The sequence below is a fragment of the Peromyscus leucopus genome, chromosome 1, assembly GCF_004664715.2.
Source record: "Peromyscus leucopus breed LL Stock chromosome 1, UCI_PerLeu_2.1, whole genome shotgun sequence".
NCBI classification, from domain to species: domain Eukaryota; kingdom Metazoa; phylum Chordata; class Mammalia; order Rodentia; family Cricetidae; genus Peromyscus; species Peromyscus leucopus.
The window spans coordinates 41,267,799-41,287,415 of NC_051063.1; the positions used below are offsets into that span (position 1 = coordinate 41,267,799).

A 19,617-nucleotide genomic window follows, 5' to 3' on the forward strand; every position below is an offset into this window, starting at 1 on the left:
GAAAGGGTTTCTCTGTGTAGCCCTGACTGTCCTGGAACTTGCTCTGTAGACCAGGCTGGCCTCGAACTCAGAAATCCTCCTGCCTCTGCATCCTGAGTGTTGGGACTAAAGGCGTGCGCCACCAGGCCCCGCCAGCTGGCCCTCTTAATTGGAAGGAACCAGGCAGGCTGCAGCCCTGTGAGGCCGTGAATAACTGTCCTGTCAGCATTTGGGAGGCTGAGGCAAGGGGAAGTGTGAGTTCAAGCAGAGCCTAGATTGTGCATAGTGAGACCCTGTCTCTCAAAACAGAAAGGGTTGGCCATGGTGACGGACACCAGGACCAGAGCTTGAGCAGAGAGGCTGAGGAGTCTCACAAGTTTGGGACTCATCTGGTCTACAGAGTGAGTTCCAGGTCAGGGCAATAGAGACTGTCTCAAAAAAAAAAAAAAATTAGGAGTGGTGGCTCTCACTAGGGTGGGCAGAGGCAGGAGGATCTCTGGAGTTCAAGGCCAGCCTGACTGTAGAGTTCCTGAGCAGCCAGAGCTATACAGAGAAACCCTGTCTCCAAAAAAAAAAAAAAAAAAAGAAAAGAAAGAAAGAAAAAGAATAAAATGGGATAGAAAGGAAGGAAAGAAGGGGGAAGTGCGATCCAGAAGATTCTAGAACCAGTGTCAGGATTCTAGGGTCTCTCCTTCTTATTCTAGTGGCCCTCCTCTTCCTCCTTTCTCTTCCTCCCCCCTTCCCCCTTACCCCCACCCCAACAGGGTTTCTCTGTGTAGCCCTGGCTATCCTGGAACTCGCTCTGTAGACCAGGCTGGCCTCGAACTCAGAGATCTGCCTGCCTCTGCCTCCTGAGTGTTGGGACTAAAGGCAAGTGCCACCATGCCTGGCCTTCCTTCTTTATTGTTTTGTCCTGTTTGGTTCCAAGACACCCATTAGGTAGATTCTGCTGGATCCTCCTGTCTGTCCAAGCTCCTCCACCAGGCCATCTCTGGAGCTAAGTCTTTCTCAAGCACTTCCAAGGACAGTTCTCCAAACCCATGGAGGCACCCCCTGGTCCAGGACGGTCTATCCAAGAGCCCCTGAGTTTGCGGACTGCACCCCCTTGCACTCAGCACTCCTGGTAACCTTTATTGGTAAAGGAGACTCTCAACGGTACCCTCCCTGCCGGCTCTCCTCCCCAGGAATTTACAGGCTGCAGAGGTCGGATAGGGGATCTCCCAGGGGCCGGGGCCTTCCTGAGTTACTAACCAATAATCCCCACCCTCAGTCCAGGAGAGGTGATTGAGATCCGGTTTGATGACTGAGCTCTGAGTGGGAGGGTGTGAACTGGGCTTGGGAGGGATTCAGAAGTGAAGTTAGAATGACAGAGTCTCCACGTGGGAAAGATGCTGAGATGGCAGAGACAGCCCTTCTTCGCAGGGTGCCCTGGGCCCCCAGGTGTCATGTGAAGCTGGAAGAGGTTTTTTTGTTTTGTGCTTTTTTTTTTTTTTTTTTTTAAATCTTGAGTCTGGGGGTCAAATGCTCCGGGACGAGGGGCGGAGCAACCGACTGCCCCGGGCCTTGCCCCCAGACCAGCTCACTCCCAGGCGAGATGCTTCTGGCAGTTGCAAGCCCTGCTCCCTGCCCTGCAGCTGTTCTCCAGCTGCCCAGCCCCACCCCAAAGACAGCTGGGAGAGGCTGCAGGAGGGGGCGGGAGCCCGCCCAGCTGCTGGCTCTGGCAGGGTCGGGGGAGGGTTGTGACATGAAAGAGCCCGGGCAGACCAGGGTGACGGAGGAACCTCCCCCCACCTCAGTCCCCCTCCTGGTGGCCTCCTCGCGGCTCTGCACATCTGGGCCACAGGAGCCGCCGCCCCCGGTCTGTGGGGTGAGGGGAGGCCGTCGCCTCCCAGCCCTTCCTGGAAAGGGGAGGCGCGGTGGCGTCTGAGAAGGGGTGAGGGTGAGGGGCCCAGGGGCCTGCCTAGGGGGCAGTGCACCTGTGGGAACCCGAGGACTCTGCCTGTCCCTCCAGGTAACCACAGGAAAGGTTTCTTCCTGCTTTCCGGAGCAGGCCTGCGTCCTGGGGGGAGGGGGCTACTTAAGCCCTTTCTGGGCCCCCTCTGCCCCTCATTCTGCTGGGAGGCGGATGACAGCTGCTTCTACAAAGCCAGGACAGCTGGGTAGCTAGGGACAGCTGGATGGAGTTTTCCCTGCTTCTCCGGCTGCCCAAACAGGCCGTGGGCCTACAGCTGTGCAGCTGGCTGTTTGGGGTGGCGTTCCAGTCTAACTTACCCTCAGCGGTGTCCCCTCCATGTCTCAGTCTGACGGGTGCACCTGGAGAAAGACCCCTCCCGTCAGCCAGCACAAACTGGGCCAAGTGGGAAAGAAATTAGGCAGCTTTGTGTTGGCTTCCAGCTCTTGGCATGGAGGATGTGCCAGGGCTCCTGACAAACCAGACAGTGAGACAGGAGCAGATGTGTGTCAAGTGTCTATCTGGCCACCAGTATCCTCCTGCCTCAGACATCTGTCCCCTCCCTTCAGCCCTAAACAGGTGCAGGAACCTGGGCGGCTAACTGTCGTCACAACTGCTCCTGGCTCTGGCTTCTAGCCAGCCTAGGGAGGGAGAAGCCATGGGGAGGTAAGTTTCTAAACTCCCCTTCTCCTGAACAGCACGCGACGCTGGAGGGGAATGGCCTGATCCTTTCTTCCCACTTGGGCCCCTTCTGAGAGGTGGAATGTCACGGGACAGCAAGGTCTAGATAGTTCACAAGCTTACACTAAGGCTCCTTTCCCACACTGTACCAGACTTCCTGATTCCACCCAGACTGGGGTGGCGTGGAGGAGGGGATGGACAGATGGACTAGGTACCAGCAAAGGCCTGCCTCCTACTAGCGTGCAAAAAAAGGTGTGCGTTCATTTTAAAGGATGCATGCAAAACAGGCAGCTGGGCCAAGCATGGTAGTGCATGCTTTAATGCCAGCACTCCAGAGACAGAGGCAGGCAGGTCTCTGAGTTCCAGGACAGCCAGGGCTACATAGAGTCCTTGTCCCCCAAAGCAACCGACCAACCAGGCAGCTGAGCAGAGAACCTTTCATAAGAGGACCAGCCAGTAATTCCAGCACCCAGGAGGACTTAGGGGAGTCTCCAGTTCAGGCTGGTTAGTCTTTAACATTAGAACGCCGCCTTGGTGTGTCCTCGAGGAAATACTAAGTGGAGAGCCTTCCTCAAACCCTGGTGTCTGTAATTACCAGCGGATTCAGGAATGCAAACGCCTGGGTTTTCAGGTGCCCCCTCCCTTTAAATCATACTATCCCTTTATCCCTTCCAGGGTCAAGTCCAAGGCTAAGGAACCCAGTGGCCCCTCTCCCCGGAATAGGGCCTGCTTTGTCTGAGCCTGCAGCCTGTACAGTGCCCAGCACACAGCACATGCTCAAAGTTTGTGGCTAGAAAGCAGGTAAACTTTGCAAGACTCAAAGGTAGTTTCTCTTTCACCTATCTTAGCTAGAAGCACATTGGCAGAACCTCAAAGAGATGCCAGGGGCTTGTGTGGCCTGGGAGGCCTTCAGCAAATATTTCTCAAGTGAACCCAAGGTGAAGAGCAGATGTACTTGGTGCCTGAGGAAGTGGTATTTACAGGTCTGGAATTTTGTCTAGACCCAGGAGGGCAGAATCAAGGAAGGCAGAGCTGAGACAGCAGACGTAGAGTGCCCCTGCCATGGCACTAAAGATACTAAGCCTGGGGTGCCAGTGGGTAATAGGCAAGGCCAGGGCAGGGCTGCGCCATCATGTTTATTAGAAGGTTGGATTTCAGTGTGTGTGTGCTCTAGACAGATTACAGAATAAATACCTGTCTCTTGAGAACAGAAGTCCAAGATTCATACAAGGTGCTCACTATAGGAAGGAGCGCTATCAAAATCCAGGTAGGACCCAAATCTGGGCCGCCCTCCTCCACTGACCCCAATAAGGGCTGTGCTGTTTTATTCATTATTTCTTTTATTTCTCTTTATTATTATTAATATTATTATTATTTGCTTTCGCTGTGGTCACTATCATTGGCAAAGTTCTTTTTTCAACGTTCCTGGACTTGGGGCTCCTGGCTTTGAAAGGTTCCACTCAGGCTGAAGGTGCCAAAAGCTGCTTGAGATGTGGCCTTGAACTCCGTCTGGGAAGATGGTGAGGAGGCAGAAGAAATCATTCTTGGTTTAAAAAAATTAAAAAACAAAACAGAAAAACCCTCCACAATCTATAGGTCATTCTTTACTCCATCAGTGATCAACCTGTCCAGAAGAAAAATTGGAGGAGAAACAGGCCAGTGGGCACTGGGCCATCTCCCAGGGTAAGTGAGGAGAGTGGGTACCCCAAGGCTTCTCCCAGCCATGGGGGGTGTGAAGGGGAGGGAGTGGGATTTAAAAAAGAATGAGAGAGAAGGGGGGGAGGGAGAGAGAGAGCTCAGCGCCTTGAGGCACTGCCCACCTCCAGGGCCACCTGCAGCCCCTACCCAGGCCAGCTCCCACTATCACCTCCTCATCCAGGAGATGCATAAAAAAAAAATCCAAACAAAAGGCCCTAAATAAAACAAAATCCAAAAGGAAAAGACCTGGAGGACTGGAGGACGGGGAGGAGGGTAGAGAGAAGGGCAGGTCTCTGGATGCATAACTCCCGAGCCACCGGGGCTGGGGGAGGGTCCCCAGCGTCCACTGTCTGCTTGGCGTTAGCTTGTCACATAGTGTTTGGTGGACGGCTGCCCATACACCCTGTAGAAATCCTGGTGGCCAGGCTGCTGGGAAGCGTCGAGCCAGTCTCTGACTGCCAGGCCAGGGAGGGACTGAGGGACGGAGGGTGTGGGTGGAAGTGGGTGTGAGTACTCCTGTGAGGGCACTGTCCAAGGGAAGTGGCCGGATCGGGGGTACGGCTGGTGGCCACCATGGTTGGCCACGGAAGAACAGTAACAGTTGTCCACGGAACAGACGAGAATCTTGCGGCCGCCATATTGGGGAAGCATGGGCTGCTGGGTGGCGGAACCATTGGGGTACTGCGATGGGGGAAACACAGGACTCGAGTGTACTGGTTGGGCACCACCTGGCAGGGCCACCAAGTGCTGTGTGGAGCTGCAGGGCCCCAGGGGTTGCCCAGACTGGCCCTCGCCGCTGCCTGTGCCCGCCGCCCCATACTGGCTGCCCACAGGGCCGGATGACGTCTCAAGGAAGCTGGCCTCCGGGAAGGCTGTCGAGTGCTTGCGCTTTTCTGCCCCAGAGCTGTTCACACCACAAGGGTACAGGGGGACGCTCTGTAGGAAGGGCACCGGCGTGCTGAAGGAACCTGCGGAGAGTCTGGAGTCAATGTTGCTGAAGCGCCCAGCCCAAACAACCCTCTTCCTTTCCCATGCAGGCTTTGAACCTCTGTGGGTCCGAATACGTGACATCTTGGTTGACATTTACTATTTTCACTTTCTAGCTGAAAAAACACCAACAAAACGGCTGAAGCTCGAGGAGGCGACGCAATGTCACTTGCCCAAGGTCCCACGCTAGAAGTGGCACGGCGGATGTGCACACAGGCCTGCCAGTGCTAAGCTACACTGCCTCTTGGACATGGCGATGGCTCACCCCTGCCCAGAGGCTTCACCCTCACCTTCCAGCATCTTCCGCAGCTGCTTCTCCTTCTTGGCCACCTCGTTCAGGAAGAGCTTGGAGTTCAGGTGGCCGATCTTAGGGGGAGAAAGGCTGCTGCCCGTGCAGGTCTGGGTCCTGGGGGCAGTGGACGGGGTGTCTGCTGTGAGGAGGCATCACCCGTGAGCCCGCCCTACCTCCCCACCAGCGGGCATGGCCCTCGCGGCCCTCCCTCGGCTAGGTTCGGGAGGATGGGGGGGACAGGGGGGACGGGGACTGGGATGGGGCTATCAGCTCACCTGTCCATTAGGATCTTCACAGACTTGGTGTTCTGCAAGGGAAGAACAGTCAGTCAGTGGGAAGGCAAGGCAAAACGCTCCGTTTACCCAGGACCTGCTATGTGGGCGTGGCTTCGGAGGTTTGTCTGAAACAGGGCCTCATGGATCCCAGTCTGGCCTAGAATGAAGTATTAGGATGACCTTGAACCATCCTCCTGCCTCCACTCCCCAGTGCAGAACTGCAGGAGTGTGGCAAGGAGCCTAGCACATGGTGCTGAAGACCAAACCCGGAGTCTCCCGTGGGCTCGACACGTTCCCACCAAGCACTGCTGCTTCTCTGCAGCCACTGTATCTGGGAGAGGGCTCCACAAGGCCCTTCCTTTTTATTTTTCGAGACAGGGTCTCTCTATTATGTAGTCCTAGATGTCCTGGAACTCACTCTGCAGACCAGGCTGCTCTGGAACTCAGAGATCCGCCTGCCTCTGCTTCTGAGTGCGCCACCACCGCCCGGCTCTGTTTGGATTTTTTTACCACGTGAAACACAAAGACCATTAACTGCCCATGTCAGTTCTACCCAGCGTTTGCTGTTCAATGAGGGGCCAAACTTTGGTTTTGTTTTGTTTTGTTTTTTTAAGTTTTAACTTTAAAAATTCTGGAATACTAGATAAAGGATGGTGGACTGGTACATGTGGAGGCTGAGGAATCATCTACGACAGAGCGGATGACAGGTTCTGGCCCACGCAGAAGGCAAAGGCAGGGGAGCACACTGGTTTGGAAGCAGCTGGAACAGCTGTGCAGTGGCCCCCAGCCCCACCTTCATGAAGCTGACATCTTCTGTCTTATCGAAGAGAAGCTGCAGGGAGCCCAGCAACTTCTTGGCCTCCTGCATGCGTTCCCCAAGGTGCAGCGCCTGCGCCGCGTTCTCGCTGCAGAACTTGGCTTGCGCCTTGTCCAGGACCTCTACTGTTTGCCGCAAGTCCTCGTCCAGCAGCTGGTGAAGCTTTTCAAACTGCAGCCGCACCTCTTCCTTCAGCTGGCTCACCTTCTCCTGGAGAGAGAGACGAGGGCGGGCAGGCACCTGAGCACGGAATGACCTCAGGCGGATGGCACTATCCCAACCCCCACTGCTAATGCTAGGTAGGGTCTGGGACCCTGAGCCCCCTGGCTTCTGAGGGTAACGTGTGACCTGCCAACTCCCCATGCCCAGCACTGGGCTGGCTCTGTGCCAGCCACTCCTAAGAGCAGCGGGATTCCTATTCAGTTCACCTAAGAGCCTGCATCCCCCCAGCCCGCCAGGGGCTCAGGGTTCGCTACCTCCACCAGGCGCTTGTCTGACTCGAGCTTGTAGAGCTGGTCCTCGATGTCCTGCTCTCGCTCCTCCAGCCGCTCCTGCTGCTTCATCAGCATCTTCTGCAGGGACACGAGGTAACGGTGCGGTCAGAACGCGGTGCAGCCAAGCCCCATACCTCCCTCTTGGTAACAGATTCTTCTCAGAGGTCCTTTGACTCCAGGTGACCTAAAACCTCTACTGGCCAGCCTCCCCTGACCCTCACATAGCCCCAGGACCAGCTACTTTCAATCAAAAGAAACAGAGAGGCTTCCCGTGTGTATTCAGACCCTGGGCTGCCTTCTCAGGGCAGGCTCTGCCAGCATGCACACTGAGTACTTGTAGACCCTGCTTCCTATACATCCCTCATCTCATCTAGAAGGGGGTTCATCCAATCACCCCACAGCCATGAGGTAAGGACTGTGTTAAGAGCCTCATTCACAAAGGAAGACACCGAGGCCTGGAGAGGTTAGACCATCTGGCCAATGGAGGGAAGGGCTGGCTCAGCGGTTACCAACGCCTACTGCTCTTGTAAAGGACCCAGAATATGGTTCCCAGCACCCACGTCAGGCAGCTCACAGGTCTCAGGGGAACCTGCCTCCTCTGGCCTTTGCAGGCACGTACAGGCACATGCGCACACACAATTATTAGTAAGTATGTATTTTGGAAGTTGTATCGCCAATAAGTGGCACATACCAGGTAACAAGCCAGGCTACTTCTCCCTGGGGGCACCATCTTGAGTAGAACACCCTAAGGTGCAGAGAGTCAAACAGCCTGTGACACGGGCTCTTGGCCTCACCTTACATTTGCCTTTTTCTATGGTACAGCAACACAGCCCACCCCCTTCCTTGTTCCCGAGGCTGAGCACGGGCCTCAGGACTCAAGTCCTTGCTCTTTATGTCCCTCAGTGAGACCAGGAGAGAGAGAGACCCTGCTGCTCCCAAGAGTGATCTGCTGCCAGGCCAAGCTGTTTTTCCAAGGTCTTTCCTTAAAAATTTAATTCATCAATTATATTTATTTTGTGTATGAGTGTTTTGCTTGTATGTATCTGTAGTGGGTAGCTGTTTGAGCCACGCCCTGAAGCACCGCCCCTAGTGAGGTAGCAGGTAGCTGTTACACCTGCCTATGACCTTGAGGTACATGCCCCTGGGAGGACTCCTAAGACCTGGAATGTGCTCTCATGTGCTCTCTCTTTGCTATCTTGTGGTTTTGGACGCTGGAATGGACCAGGGCTGAACTCATCAGAGAACACCATTGGACTGTGCCTCACCCTTCCAAGATTCTGTGACAAATTCCTTCATTCTGTCTTGTCTTTATTTGAGTTAATCCCCAAATAAATTCCTTTGCTCATTAAATATAATCCCAGTATGTACCTATGTGCACAAGGTTATGTGTGTGTGTGTGGTGCTGGCAGAGGTCACAGGGTTGGCTCCCCTGGAAATGGAATTATGGTTGGTTGCAAACCACCATGTGGTACTGGGAATTGAATGCAGGTCCTCTGCCAGAGTGACAGATGCTATTGATTTCCTATTCTACAGCTCTCTCTTCCCCCACCACCAAACACACCTCTTCAAACAAGGTCTCTCTTGCTCAAGATGACTGCCAACTTTAAATAGTTCAGCATGGCCAAGAATGATCTTTTACACATGACTTCCAGCCTCTCGAGTGTAAGCTAAGTACAAGGTAAGATTTTTTGGCTGGGCCGGGATCTCAATGTGCCTTTAGAAGGTTCTGTGACCCTCTGCATCCAGGACTGTGCTCACCAGGGCACTTCAATTCTTTCTGTCATTTTCTGGGAGCCAACAATGCCTCAGCTCCTTTGTCTGCTTTCTGAGGAACTTTCCATGACCCCTGTTTGTTCTGAGTTGGTGCAGGTCCCTTCCTATCCTGGTCATGTGATGGGCTGTCACATCCTGCCCTACTCAGTGGCTGTGTTCTTTAGCACAGTGGCCACGTTTTTACACTGAAGTTTATACAGAATAAACTAAACCAGAGATGGTAGCAGCCGCCTGTAATACATGTGGATCTGAGATAGGAGGGTTGGGAGCTGGAACCAGCATGGGCTGCCGAGAAAGACCCCCTGGCGGGTGAGAGAGAGAGAGAGACAGAGAAACAGAGAACTGAGCACAGCCTCAGGTTTCCAGTTGCCCCGCTCATTTCCAGTGACTAATGGCTACATGTAGCAAGTGATGGACACATGTTGCGACTCCCAGGAAGCTATGCTACAGCTCTGTCCCAGAATATCCAGGCCGGCTAGGCATGTTGTTTTAGAACACTGGTTGGAACCCAGGGGCTCCACATGCTAGGCCAGCGCTCTACCACTGAACCCCATCTTTACCTCACATTCTGGGTTTTGTTTTTTTATTTTATTTTATTTTAATTTTTTTATCCTGTTTATTTTTTTCTTTTATTTTACAATACTATTCAGTTCTACATAACAGCCACAGATTCCCTTGTTCTCCCACTTCCTGCCCCCCTCCCCTTCCCCCTTTTTTATTTTTTTTAATTTAATTTAATTTTTTTTATCCTGTTTATTTTTTTTCTTCATTCTGGGGTTTTGTATTTGACTCACAGACCATGATCTGATTTCTCCACAAATCCCAACCCTCTTAAGAAACTCAACTTTAGCTTGGGATAGTGGCACACACCCAAAATAGCAGCACTAGGAAGGCTGAGGCAAGAGGATCACCATAAGTTCAAGGCAAGTCTGGACTACAAGGGGAAAAGGGGAGAAGAGGGTGGTGTGGTAGAAAATAAGAACTGAGCCGGGTGGTGGTGGTGCACGCTTTTAATCCCAGCACTCTGTGAGTTCGAGGCCAGCCTGATCTACAGAGCGAGATCCAGGACAGGTACCAAAGCTACACAGAAAAACCCTGTCTTAAAAAAACCAAACCAAACAAACAAACAAACAAACAAAAACCCCCTAAGGCTTGACAGTGTAAGCCTTAGTTTCTGCTCTGGGGACAAAGAGCGGGGAAGATCACCATATTTGAGGTCATCTTTGGCTACATAGGGAGAGACCCTATCTCAAAAAACAAAACAGAAGGCTTTGGGACCGTCCTCTGCTTCCCTTCACAGGTGGGTCTCTCAAAGGCCTGAGGGCCTGGTTGCTGCTGAATACATTTCCAGAAACATCCAGGAGTTGAGCACAAAGCTCTGCAAAGCAGCTCTCAGATACTTGAAGAAGTGTCCACCAGCAAGGGGTGCTTCTCTTCCTCTGTGGGGGCCACAGTCTCACCACATGACCCCTGCTCACACCACACCTACCCTTTTTATAGATGGGAAAACCAAGGCCAGCCAGACTTCAGGCAAACCTGCTCTACAGAGGTTGCTAGCCTAGAAACAAAAAATCGAGATGTCGAGGACAGGGGCTGGGTTGAGGGTAAGGCTCTTCTAAGTTAAGAAAGCCTGGAGCTAAGAGTCCTCGTAGGTGAGTCCTAGCCTAGCTAAGTCCTAGCAGGCTCTTCCCCTTCAGTGACCCAGCAGACCTTGCCCTTGTCAGCCAGAGGGATCAGACTGACAATCCAGCTTATTATATGTGGGCAGTCTCTCTCAGTCAGTCTCTCTCAGTCAGTCTCTCTCTCTCTCTCTCTCTCTCTCTCTCTCTCTTCTCTCTCTCTCTCTCTCTCTCTCTCTCTCTCTCTCTCTCTCCAGCCTGGGCCTTGAACCCCCCTAGTGCACATACACTTGCACCCAATGCCCTATACAAGTAAGGCTGGATCTTTGGAGACCCCAGACAATGAAGGGGCCTGAACAGAAAGCTTTCCTGGGGACTGAAGAGATGGTTCAGGGTTAGGAGTACCAGCTGCTTGGGCAGAGAGGCCCAGGTTTGCTCTCCAGCACTAAAAGACTCACAACCATCTGTAACCCAGGTTCCTGGGGTTCCAACACCTTCTTCTGCGGGTACTGCACACGCATAACATAGTACACCTACATACAGGCAGGCAAAACAAGATGTAAAAAAAACCTTCACTGTGAACAAGACCTTGCTCCCTCTCCTACACAACAAACGGGGCTCACACAGCACGCTGGTGGCCTATAACGTACGGGCGTTGGTGCAGCCCCCACTGGCACAGAGCGCCCCAGAGATAGGAAGCAGGCAGGGTCCAGGCCCTCGCCACTGCATACCTCTCACCAATTTGCCTGTCCAAGTCATGGATGAACAGGGCCATGAACAGATGAGGGAGCGGCCAGGCTGAGTCCCAGGGGAAGGAGACAGATAAGGTCAAAGGTTCCCAACCAACCACATCCCCTGGCCAAGAAAGGATTCTTATCCAGCCCGCCAGTGAGGGCTCCTCCCCACCCCAACTGAGGCCCTCTAGTTTATAGTTGCCCCGCACCCCCAACTCCTGCCTAGTCCTGGTGTGGCTCAGCCTCCTCTCCTCTTAGGCATTCCCAGGAAGCACCCCTCTTCTGGGATCCTAGTGCCTGCCCTTAGCTTCAGGAATCTATGATCCCCAGCAGGGCGACGTTGGGTCCAGCCATGGCCTAGTGAAAACAGTAGCCCCAACAGGTAGGTGGGTCTAACTTCCCCTCCGCCACCTCAGAGACCCCTGGTTTTCCAGTCTGCTGTAAGAGGAGAGGGCAGGAAGGGGAAGGAAGCTCGCCAGGAGACCTGCAAGGCAGGTAGGGCTGGGAAGGCCCCTCCCCCAGCTTCCTGCAGCCAGGGGACGGCGAGAGGTTGCTCACTGAGATTGGTGGGAGGAAAATACCCACCTACCACCTCTTCACCACACCAATTCTACCAGATCAAAACATGCAGATGGGCTGGGCATGGTGGCGCACACCTTTAACCCCAGCACTTGAGAAGCAGAGACAGGGCGATCTCTGTGAGTTGGAGATCGCCTGGTCTATGGAGTGGGTTCGAGGAAAGCTAGAGCTACATAGTGAGACCCTGTCTCAAAAGAACCCCAAAACTAAGAAAACTAAAAACCAAACCAACCAACCAGGAAGATGCTGGAGGCCCAGGGCTGAGGAGGCAGGAACAGAAGCCCATCCTCTCCTCCAGCAGCTCCACTAGCCCAGCTTCTACGGGCCTTCTCAGGGAATCACATCTCCCAGTTGGGAAAAACACACAGCTGAGGCCGGACTCCATTTTCCGGCTTGCTTCCCAGCAAGGCCTCCCAAGACAGGGGAGCCGTGGTGTTCTAAAGTGGCCCACCATAAGCTTCCTGGACTGTGGCCCATTCAAGTGTGTGGGAGGGGACCCATGTCCAGTCTAGAAGCAATGGAGGGGGCAAGGACTCTGGGGGAGTCCCCAGAGCGAGTGCCCTAGAATTGTGGGCCTCAGGCATGATGGGATCAACCGGGCCTGTGAAGAACTCCCATGGCCTCCACGGCTCCAGGGTGCCATGCATCTCAGACCTGCTTCCAGGCCTTGTTGCCCACCCAACCAAGAGTGTATATTCACAGAGCCTATCTTCTGCTCTGCCATCTCAGGTGCCTCTGGAGCCTGACCAGCTAGCTAGGCCCTGTTGGTATTTTGCTGCCAAACTAGACCAGGCAGACGGGTGAGGTCTGGAGAGTAAGGGCTGTGTAAAAGTTAATAAATAATAATAAACCCTCAAGTCAACCTTGAAGAAAAGGAAGGTCAGGGGAGAATGGGCTGAGGGCCAGGGCAGAGGCAGGCCCTAGGTTTGCAGGCAAGGCCGAGGTTGGCTCCAGCAGCCCCTGTGGCCATGGTGAGTAGGGTGGGGGCCGGTCAGGCCAGCACTGGCTCCAGGACTGCTTAGAACCTTGTGGGACTTTCTTCCTAAGCTTTTGTGACTGTCCTTAGGGCCCCACCTCAGCCCTTGTCCCAGGGTCAAACCTGACCTGGCTCCAGGGGACAAGCACTCTCCTCTCCCCTCCAAAAAGTCTCCCTCCCCTGCCACAGTGCTTGCTTTGGACCAGCATGTGAAGCCTCAAGCTAGGGAAAGCAGAGATAAGCGGTGGCGGGCACAGGAGTCAGGGCAAAGAGAAGGCTGGAGCCTCAGCGATCCCCACAGGCCATCAGCGTGAGAGGGCTTCCCAGCTGCAGAGGCGAATTAGCTTTTGCTGTGCACAGAGCAGCCTCTGGGGCAGCAGAACAAAGAGACGAGAGAGAAAGCCCCCCTTTGTCTGGGTTTGAATGCCAGGCCGGCCAGGGAGGAAGGCTTTCCCAGAGCCAGGGATGAGGCTGGTCAGGCCTGCTTGCTCAGCCCAGGGCAGAGGCCCAAGTGGGGCTGCCCAACCAGACTCTCCCCACTCCCCAGCACCCACTGGGGCTCTCTCATCTCCAACACCTGCACAGGCAGCAGCTCACCCTGAAGTGAATCCCTCCCAAAGGTCCCCAGGCAAGAAAGTCACAAGCCCCCTGGCAGGCCCCAGCCCACCTATTACCTGAGCAAGCACTTAGTAAGTGGCAGTCTCCCAGCAAAGGACAGGAAATTCACTAACACCCCGCACTGCACCCCTCCATCTCACCTGACATCCACTCTCTCACAGACACAAACACATGAGCATATTTCTGTCCCCAATGCCACAGCCACACAGGAAAGCAGTGCCTAATTAGTCAGCCATGAGCACACCCTTTCTTGAAGATACTCATGTGGGGAAAAACAACAGTTCCGATAGACAGACTCCCATGCCCTCCACGACAGACACAGACACACAATGAGTCCAGAACTGCAAGCAGGTAGAGTAATCAATAGGGAGTGTATGACGGGCTGTCAGCAGGATCCTGGGGTAGAGGCAGGGGATTGGGCCTCTTTAAGGATTTAGGAGATCACAGAAAGGACAGTACACAGCCCTCACACTACACACACCCCAACACACACACATTTTCTCCACCCTGTCTGCTATTAACAGAGGGGAGAGTGGGTCTGACCTGCCTGAATCAGGCTGTAACCGCAGCCCCAGCTCAGCAGAGACCCACAGGCCTCCCTCTCCCAGGCAGGCAAACTCCCAGGTTTCCCACGTACTCTTCCTGCACAGGCATGTACCCTCACTCCAAAGAACTACAAATCCCAGCAGTGGGATTCCCTTCCCCAGAGAGCACCTCTCCTCTGCATGAGGAAGGATGTAAGGCACAGGGTCCAGGACAACCCCTCCAGCCTGTTTCCGGGATCCTAGACATGACAGAGAAGCACACAAACCACACCAGCTCAAACACCCATATCTGCAAGCCCCTCACACACATGGCCACAACTTCTCTTGGGTCCTTTCTATGTTGAGAGGGTTCCTAAGAGTGCTCCCAACTCCCAGCAGCCCCCTATTACTCAGATGAACCCCTAAACAACTTAGAGGCTGGGAGGGATTATGTCCATTCAGGATTGCTAACCCTGAGCCCACCTGGACGTCTCAATCCTGGGCCTATAGCCCAAAGGGAAAACACTTCAAGGATACAGGTATGTCCCAGAGAGTGATCTCGAGGCCCATCTGGTTGGCATCCAGTCCTCTCAAAGGCAAAGTGGGGCAATGTCCTGGCCTGCACAGGCCTAACTCTTAAGTACCACCTCTTCCTGATGCCCCACCCAGGCCACTGGCTCAAGGACCTAAAAGTGGGTGCTTGTGAATATTGGGGATGGGGCTACCAGGAAGGGCTAAGCCGTGGTTGTGGGTTTTTTTTTTTTTTTTTTGGTGTTGGTGTTAGATTTGTGTTTTTTTTTTTTTTTTTTTTTTCGAGACAGAGTTTCTCTGTGTAGCTTTGCCTTTTGAGCTCTTGTAGCCAGGCTGGCTCCAATCACAGAGATCCGCCTGGTCTGCTCCGAGTGCTGGGATTAAGGCGTGCGCCACAACCCGCTTTGTGTTTGTTTTTTGAGATAAGGTCTGACTGTGTAGCCTTGGCTGGCCTGGAACTCACTATGTAGACCACACTGGCCTTGAGCTCACAGAGACCTTCCTGCCTCTGCCTCCCCAGAGCTGGGATTAAAGTTGTGGGCACGCCCAGCGTGGTGGCGCACGCCTTTAATCCAGCACTCGGGGCAGAGCCAGGTGGATCTCTGTGAGTTCGAGGCCAGCTGGGCTACAGTGAGCGGCTCCAGAAAGGGCAAAGCTACACAGAGACCCTGTCTCGAAAAACTAAAAAAAAAAAAAAAGCTCTTTGGGGTTGGAGAGATGGCTCAGTGGTTAAGGACACTGACTACTCTTCTGGGATTGGTTCAGTTCCAGCACCTATAGTAGCTCACAACTGTCTATAACTCCAAGATCTGACGCTCTCCACAGACACACATGCGGCAAAACACCAATGCACATAAAATAAAAAAATAACCTTTAAAAGTTGTGGGCCACCACTCTGGGCACTCAAAACCCTCAGCAGTTGTTAACTATTTCCAGCCAGTGGATCTCGACCCTAACCCCATGGGGGAGGGCAGGAGAGGAAACACAAGCGGAAACAGATTATTTTTATGGTTCTTTGTGCCTCTGCTCCTGTACCTTGGAAAATTCTGGTGCCCTTTCCACAGCACTGGTAAAGGCCCTTTAAGACAGACCCCTGCTAGGAGGAAAAAACTGGCTGAGGCAAAGACCTCCTGCGTAGCCTAAAGAGAAGGCAGGGTTCTTCCATTCAGCTTCCTCAGGACTCAGCCCGGCCCTCCCCCAGGGCGGGACCCCTACCTCTGCATTCAATAAGTCAGACTCATACTGAGAGACACTGGGCTATGGAAGGGTTTCCAAGCCTAGTGCCCTGGGGCATTAGAGAGAATGGCCAGGAGGAGTATGGAGGAGGATGAGCCTCGGGCACAGATGCTGACCTCACAGAATTGCACATCTGGCCCTAATGCAACTCACTACTTCTGAGCTTGCCCCCATAGGTGCTAGAGCACACAAGCAGACAGTTACACACATCATGGAGCTGCTGGCCAAGTGCAGTCCCTGACAAAAAGAATCCCACAGTACACTCTGCAAGCCAATGCCACCCTTTCCTCCCCAATCCTACATGCAAGACACATCCATTGAGGGTAAATGGAGACATGCATCTAAGGGTGCCCTAACAGCAAGCCAGGTATAATTAAGTTTTCTTCCCTTCCCCAAGACTCCCTAGCATTGAAGGGGTGCAAGCACACGTCCATCCAACAGCCTCTCCCGATCCATTCGGTCACGTGTTTTTTTTTTTTTCTGTGCCCTCTACCCACTTTCTACAGCCAATCCCAGACAGAGAACCGGACGGTCAGCGGTCCTTTCTCCAGCCTTCCCTGCACTTTCCCAGCCTCCGCCCCACCATCTTTATTAATAGCAGCAGCAGCAGCTTCAATACTGGGTAAAGTGTGGGCTATGCTTGCCCCGAGTTGGAGGAGGAGGAGGACCACAGGGCTCCTCCATTTCCCCAGCCCTTGGCCTTTTCCGACACTAGTGGGGAGGAGTGACTCTTCTTCTCCATCCCCCACACTTCCTTTAAGAAACCAGAGGCCTCTCCTGGCACAAACCCCCAGAGCTGGCCCATGCAATTGCAAACTAATTATACAGCAAATTTTGTTATCCCCGCCCTCAGCCGCGGTGGCCCCTCTGCCTTTTGTTGGTTGTAGATCTATGGTTTTTAATTGCTACACAGTGACTCATTTAGATTCTACGTCCCCTCCTCCCTACCACCACGCAAACAGCCCCCATCTACATTCTGGACAGGCCCAGCTTCCTCATACTGCAGAGGCCCCACTGGCCTCCAGGGGCCCCCACCCTAAACACACACTCCCAGTCCTACCAAACCTAACCTTGCTCTCTTATCACAAGACCCCCTGGCCCGAGCTTTCAAGATGGCTCAGATGGCTTAGATCAACTCCTTCCTTCTGGGTGACTCAACCCCAAGAGGCAAGGGACCCGAAAGGAACCTGGGAGGAGCCCCCTTCCAGTGAAAGGGACGGAAGTATGCCCTAGTCCAGTTCCCTAGCCAGGCCCAGAGGCCTAAGAGGGGAAGGCGGTTTTGACATTGGCTGCTGCAGCAGGGTGTATACAATGGGAGGGGGTGCGGTTCCGTAATCACCCAGCCGGCAGCCCAGGGGAGCCAGCTGCCTGAAACCAGATTTCAAGGCGGCTCAACCTTAAACCCACAGGATTCTTTTTCCGTCTTCCACCTCCCCTCCCCAAATGTGGGAGGGCTGTGGAAGAGGGCAGGGCTGGGAGGGAAGGGTTAGACACATACTTTAAGGTTTGTTCATGCAGGCTCAGGCAGCATGCAAGTAGAGAGAGCAGCCTCAGCCCGGAGAGCGTCCGCTGGGACGGCTTGTAAGAGCTGACGGTCGGGGACGACTCTGGACCGCCAGGCCTGGCCCAGCTCGATACCAGAGTTCTGCTCGACCTCCGAAAGCTCCCCCCAACCCCCAGTGTGCTTCCAATAGAGCTTAAAACTAACATGGCTGCTTTTGTTTACTTCCTCATTGGTATGCCAGCATCATGGATCATGTCAGCCACAGCAGCGGCACCAGGACACTCATTACATAAACAGCAGCTGGAGAAGCAGGACCGGGGTCACTGCCTTGGTGACTTCCCGTAGAGCTTACAGAAACAATGCTGGGGGAGGGAGCTGCGCAAAACAGAAAAGCACATTCAAACTACTTCTAACAGCCTCCCTGGATTCCATAAATGACTTGCAAAAGGGACCCTAAGGGCACAGGTGTGAGAATGCACCCAGCAGCCAAGCCCTTTTTCTCAGGACCTTATCCCTCCAAACTTTCACAGAAGAGTTTAGAAGAGGGCCTCTAGGCTAATGCCACAAGAGTCAGCTTGTGGGGATGGGTGGCCCCCAGGCGGGATGTGTGTGTGTGCGTGTGCGCGCGCGCGCGAAGTGTACTTGCCCGTATCTCATTCCTCCGGATCTCCACGTCGCACACCGAGTGTCCCTGATGCGCGCCGCTGTAGTAGCAGCAGTACTGGCACACCGCCACCTGCTCGGCCTCGCAGTGGTACAGGCGGTAGGCGTTGTGCTGCGGGCAGCTCCAGGCCCGCACGTCGTCCGCCTCCACCAGGAGGTGCCCGCGGGCGGTGGAGGGCTGCTGCAGGTGCGTCTGCACGTGGGACTGGCAGCAGGGAGCCTCGCAGCGCAGGCAGACCTTCTGCGCCGGCAGCGGGGGGCCGCGGCGACAGAACACGCAGTGCAGTGCCGTCGGCGGCTTCTCCACGTGCAGGGCGTTGAACTTCTCCACGATGTTGGTGAGCTTCAGGTTCTTCTCCAGGCCCGGCTTCTGATTGTAGGCCTGGTTGCACTCCGGGCAGCGCACCAGGCCACTGTCCTTGGCCCAAGCCTCGCCGATGCAGCCCCGGCAGAAGTTATGCTTGCACGGCAGCTGCACCGGTTCCACGAAGACGTGCAGGCAGATGGGGCAGATGAGCTCCTCCTCAAAGCAGTTCTTCCAATTCTCCGCCATGGCGGGTGCGGGCAGGGGGCCCGAGTAGACCTCCCTAACTGCCCACCCCTGGGGATCCGTCCGGTGCAGCTGGGGACCCACCGAGCCCGGAGCTCCGGTCCCCGCCGGCCCCGCCAGTCGCTCAGTCACCAGCGCCTTCCGCGTGCCCGCCCCCCAGAGGAGGGAGCCTGGGTCCTCGCGCCGCGCGCGCCGCCGGCTGCGTCTCCTCCTCCTGGCGAGTGCCTAGCGGGAGGCGGCGGGCTGCGCCAGGGCCGCGGCCGGGGCACCAGCCCTGGAGGAGAGCGCCGTGGTCCAAATTCCATATAACAGGCCGCCTCCCCGTCGGCGCGGCTAGGGCAGGGGCGGCCCACGGCCTGCACTCGGCCCCGCGGCGGCTGACATCGGGGCGCGCCCCGCGGCGCACCGAGCGGGGGAGCCGCACTCTTCCTTTGGTGGCGGTGGCGGCGACGGTGGCTCCCTCCCGGCTGGTCCGAGCCGCGCCTTCCTTGCCTGGCTCCCGGCCGAGGTCCGAGGGGGGCACGGAAAGCTAGTTGGGCCGCGCCGAAGCTGGCTGGAGCCGGAGCCGGCGAGCGAGGCGCGCCGGCGGTCCCCGGGCCGTGGCGCGGGCGTCCCCCAGCTGGCCGGCCGGCTGCGGGTTACAGGGCGCGGGCGGGCCGACTCCGGGGCGCTGCGTGCGCGCTGGGGCAGTCATTCAGATGAAATTCCAGTCCCCGGCCAGAGACACCAGCCCGCCTCTGCCTTCCTCCTCCCTTCACAAATAGAAACGGAAGGGGGAGGGAGAGAAGTGGAAAAAAAAAAAAAAAAGCAACCAGAGAGGGAGGGAGAGAGAAGCCCGGGAGGTGCTCCGGCCTGACCCCCTCGTCGCTACTTCTGCGCTCCCCGGAGGCCCCGCGCAGGGCGCCCCCGCCGCGGAGAGACCCCGCTCCCCGTCCCCGCGCTGGGCGGGCGGCTCGCCTGCGCTGAGGAAAACAAGGATTGATCAAACTAGAAAGGAATTTTTCTCAACTGCTAATGAACAGGAGGCTCGGCTCCCGGCCCTCCCCTCCCCCGCCCGGTCCTCCCCTGCGCCCCCCACCCCTCCCCCCCACTTTCTTTTCTTCTCGGCCTCTGCTCCGGCCTGGAAGGCTCCGGGC

General features: G+C 55.2%; 1 protein-coding gene across 1 annotated transcript; it reads right to left on the bottom strand.

Moving 5' to 3' along the window:
* Window positions 1-3,723: 3,723 nt before the first annotated feature.
* On the bottom strand, window positions 3,724-18,631 carry Trim8 (tripartite motif containing 8). The gene is made up of 6 exons (XM_028874687.2): window positions 17,915-18,631; window positions 7,157-7,252; window positions 6,657-6,890; window positions 5,864-5,895; window positions 5,587-5,702; window positions 3,724-5,277 (listed from the first exon to the last, which is right to left on the bottom strand). Exons 1-6 carry the CDS (start codon window positions 18,482-18,484, stop codon window positions 4,670-4,672), a joined length of 1,656 nt encoding a protein of 551 aa, XP_028730520.1. The 5' UTR covers window positions 18,485-18,631; the 3' UTR covers window positions 3,724-4,669.
* Between the last annotated feature and the right edge of the window lie 986 nt (window positions 18,632-19,617).

Excerpts from the sequence above, each read along its gene's own strand:
- Trim8 (XM_028874687.2), bottom strand. The coding sequence starts at position 18,484 with ATGGCGGAGAATTGGAAGAACTGCTTTGAGGAGGAGCTCATCTGCCCC. Across the intron at positions 5,703-5,863 it reads GTGAAGATCCTAATGGACAG|GACCCAGACCTGCACGGGCA; the intron begins GTGAGCTGATAG and ends CACTGCCCCCAG. Across the intron at positions 5,278-5,586 it reads GCTGCGGAAGATGCTGGAAG|GTTCCTTCAGCACGCCGGTG; the intron begins GTGAGGGTGAAG and ends GACTCTCCGCAG.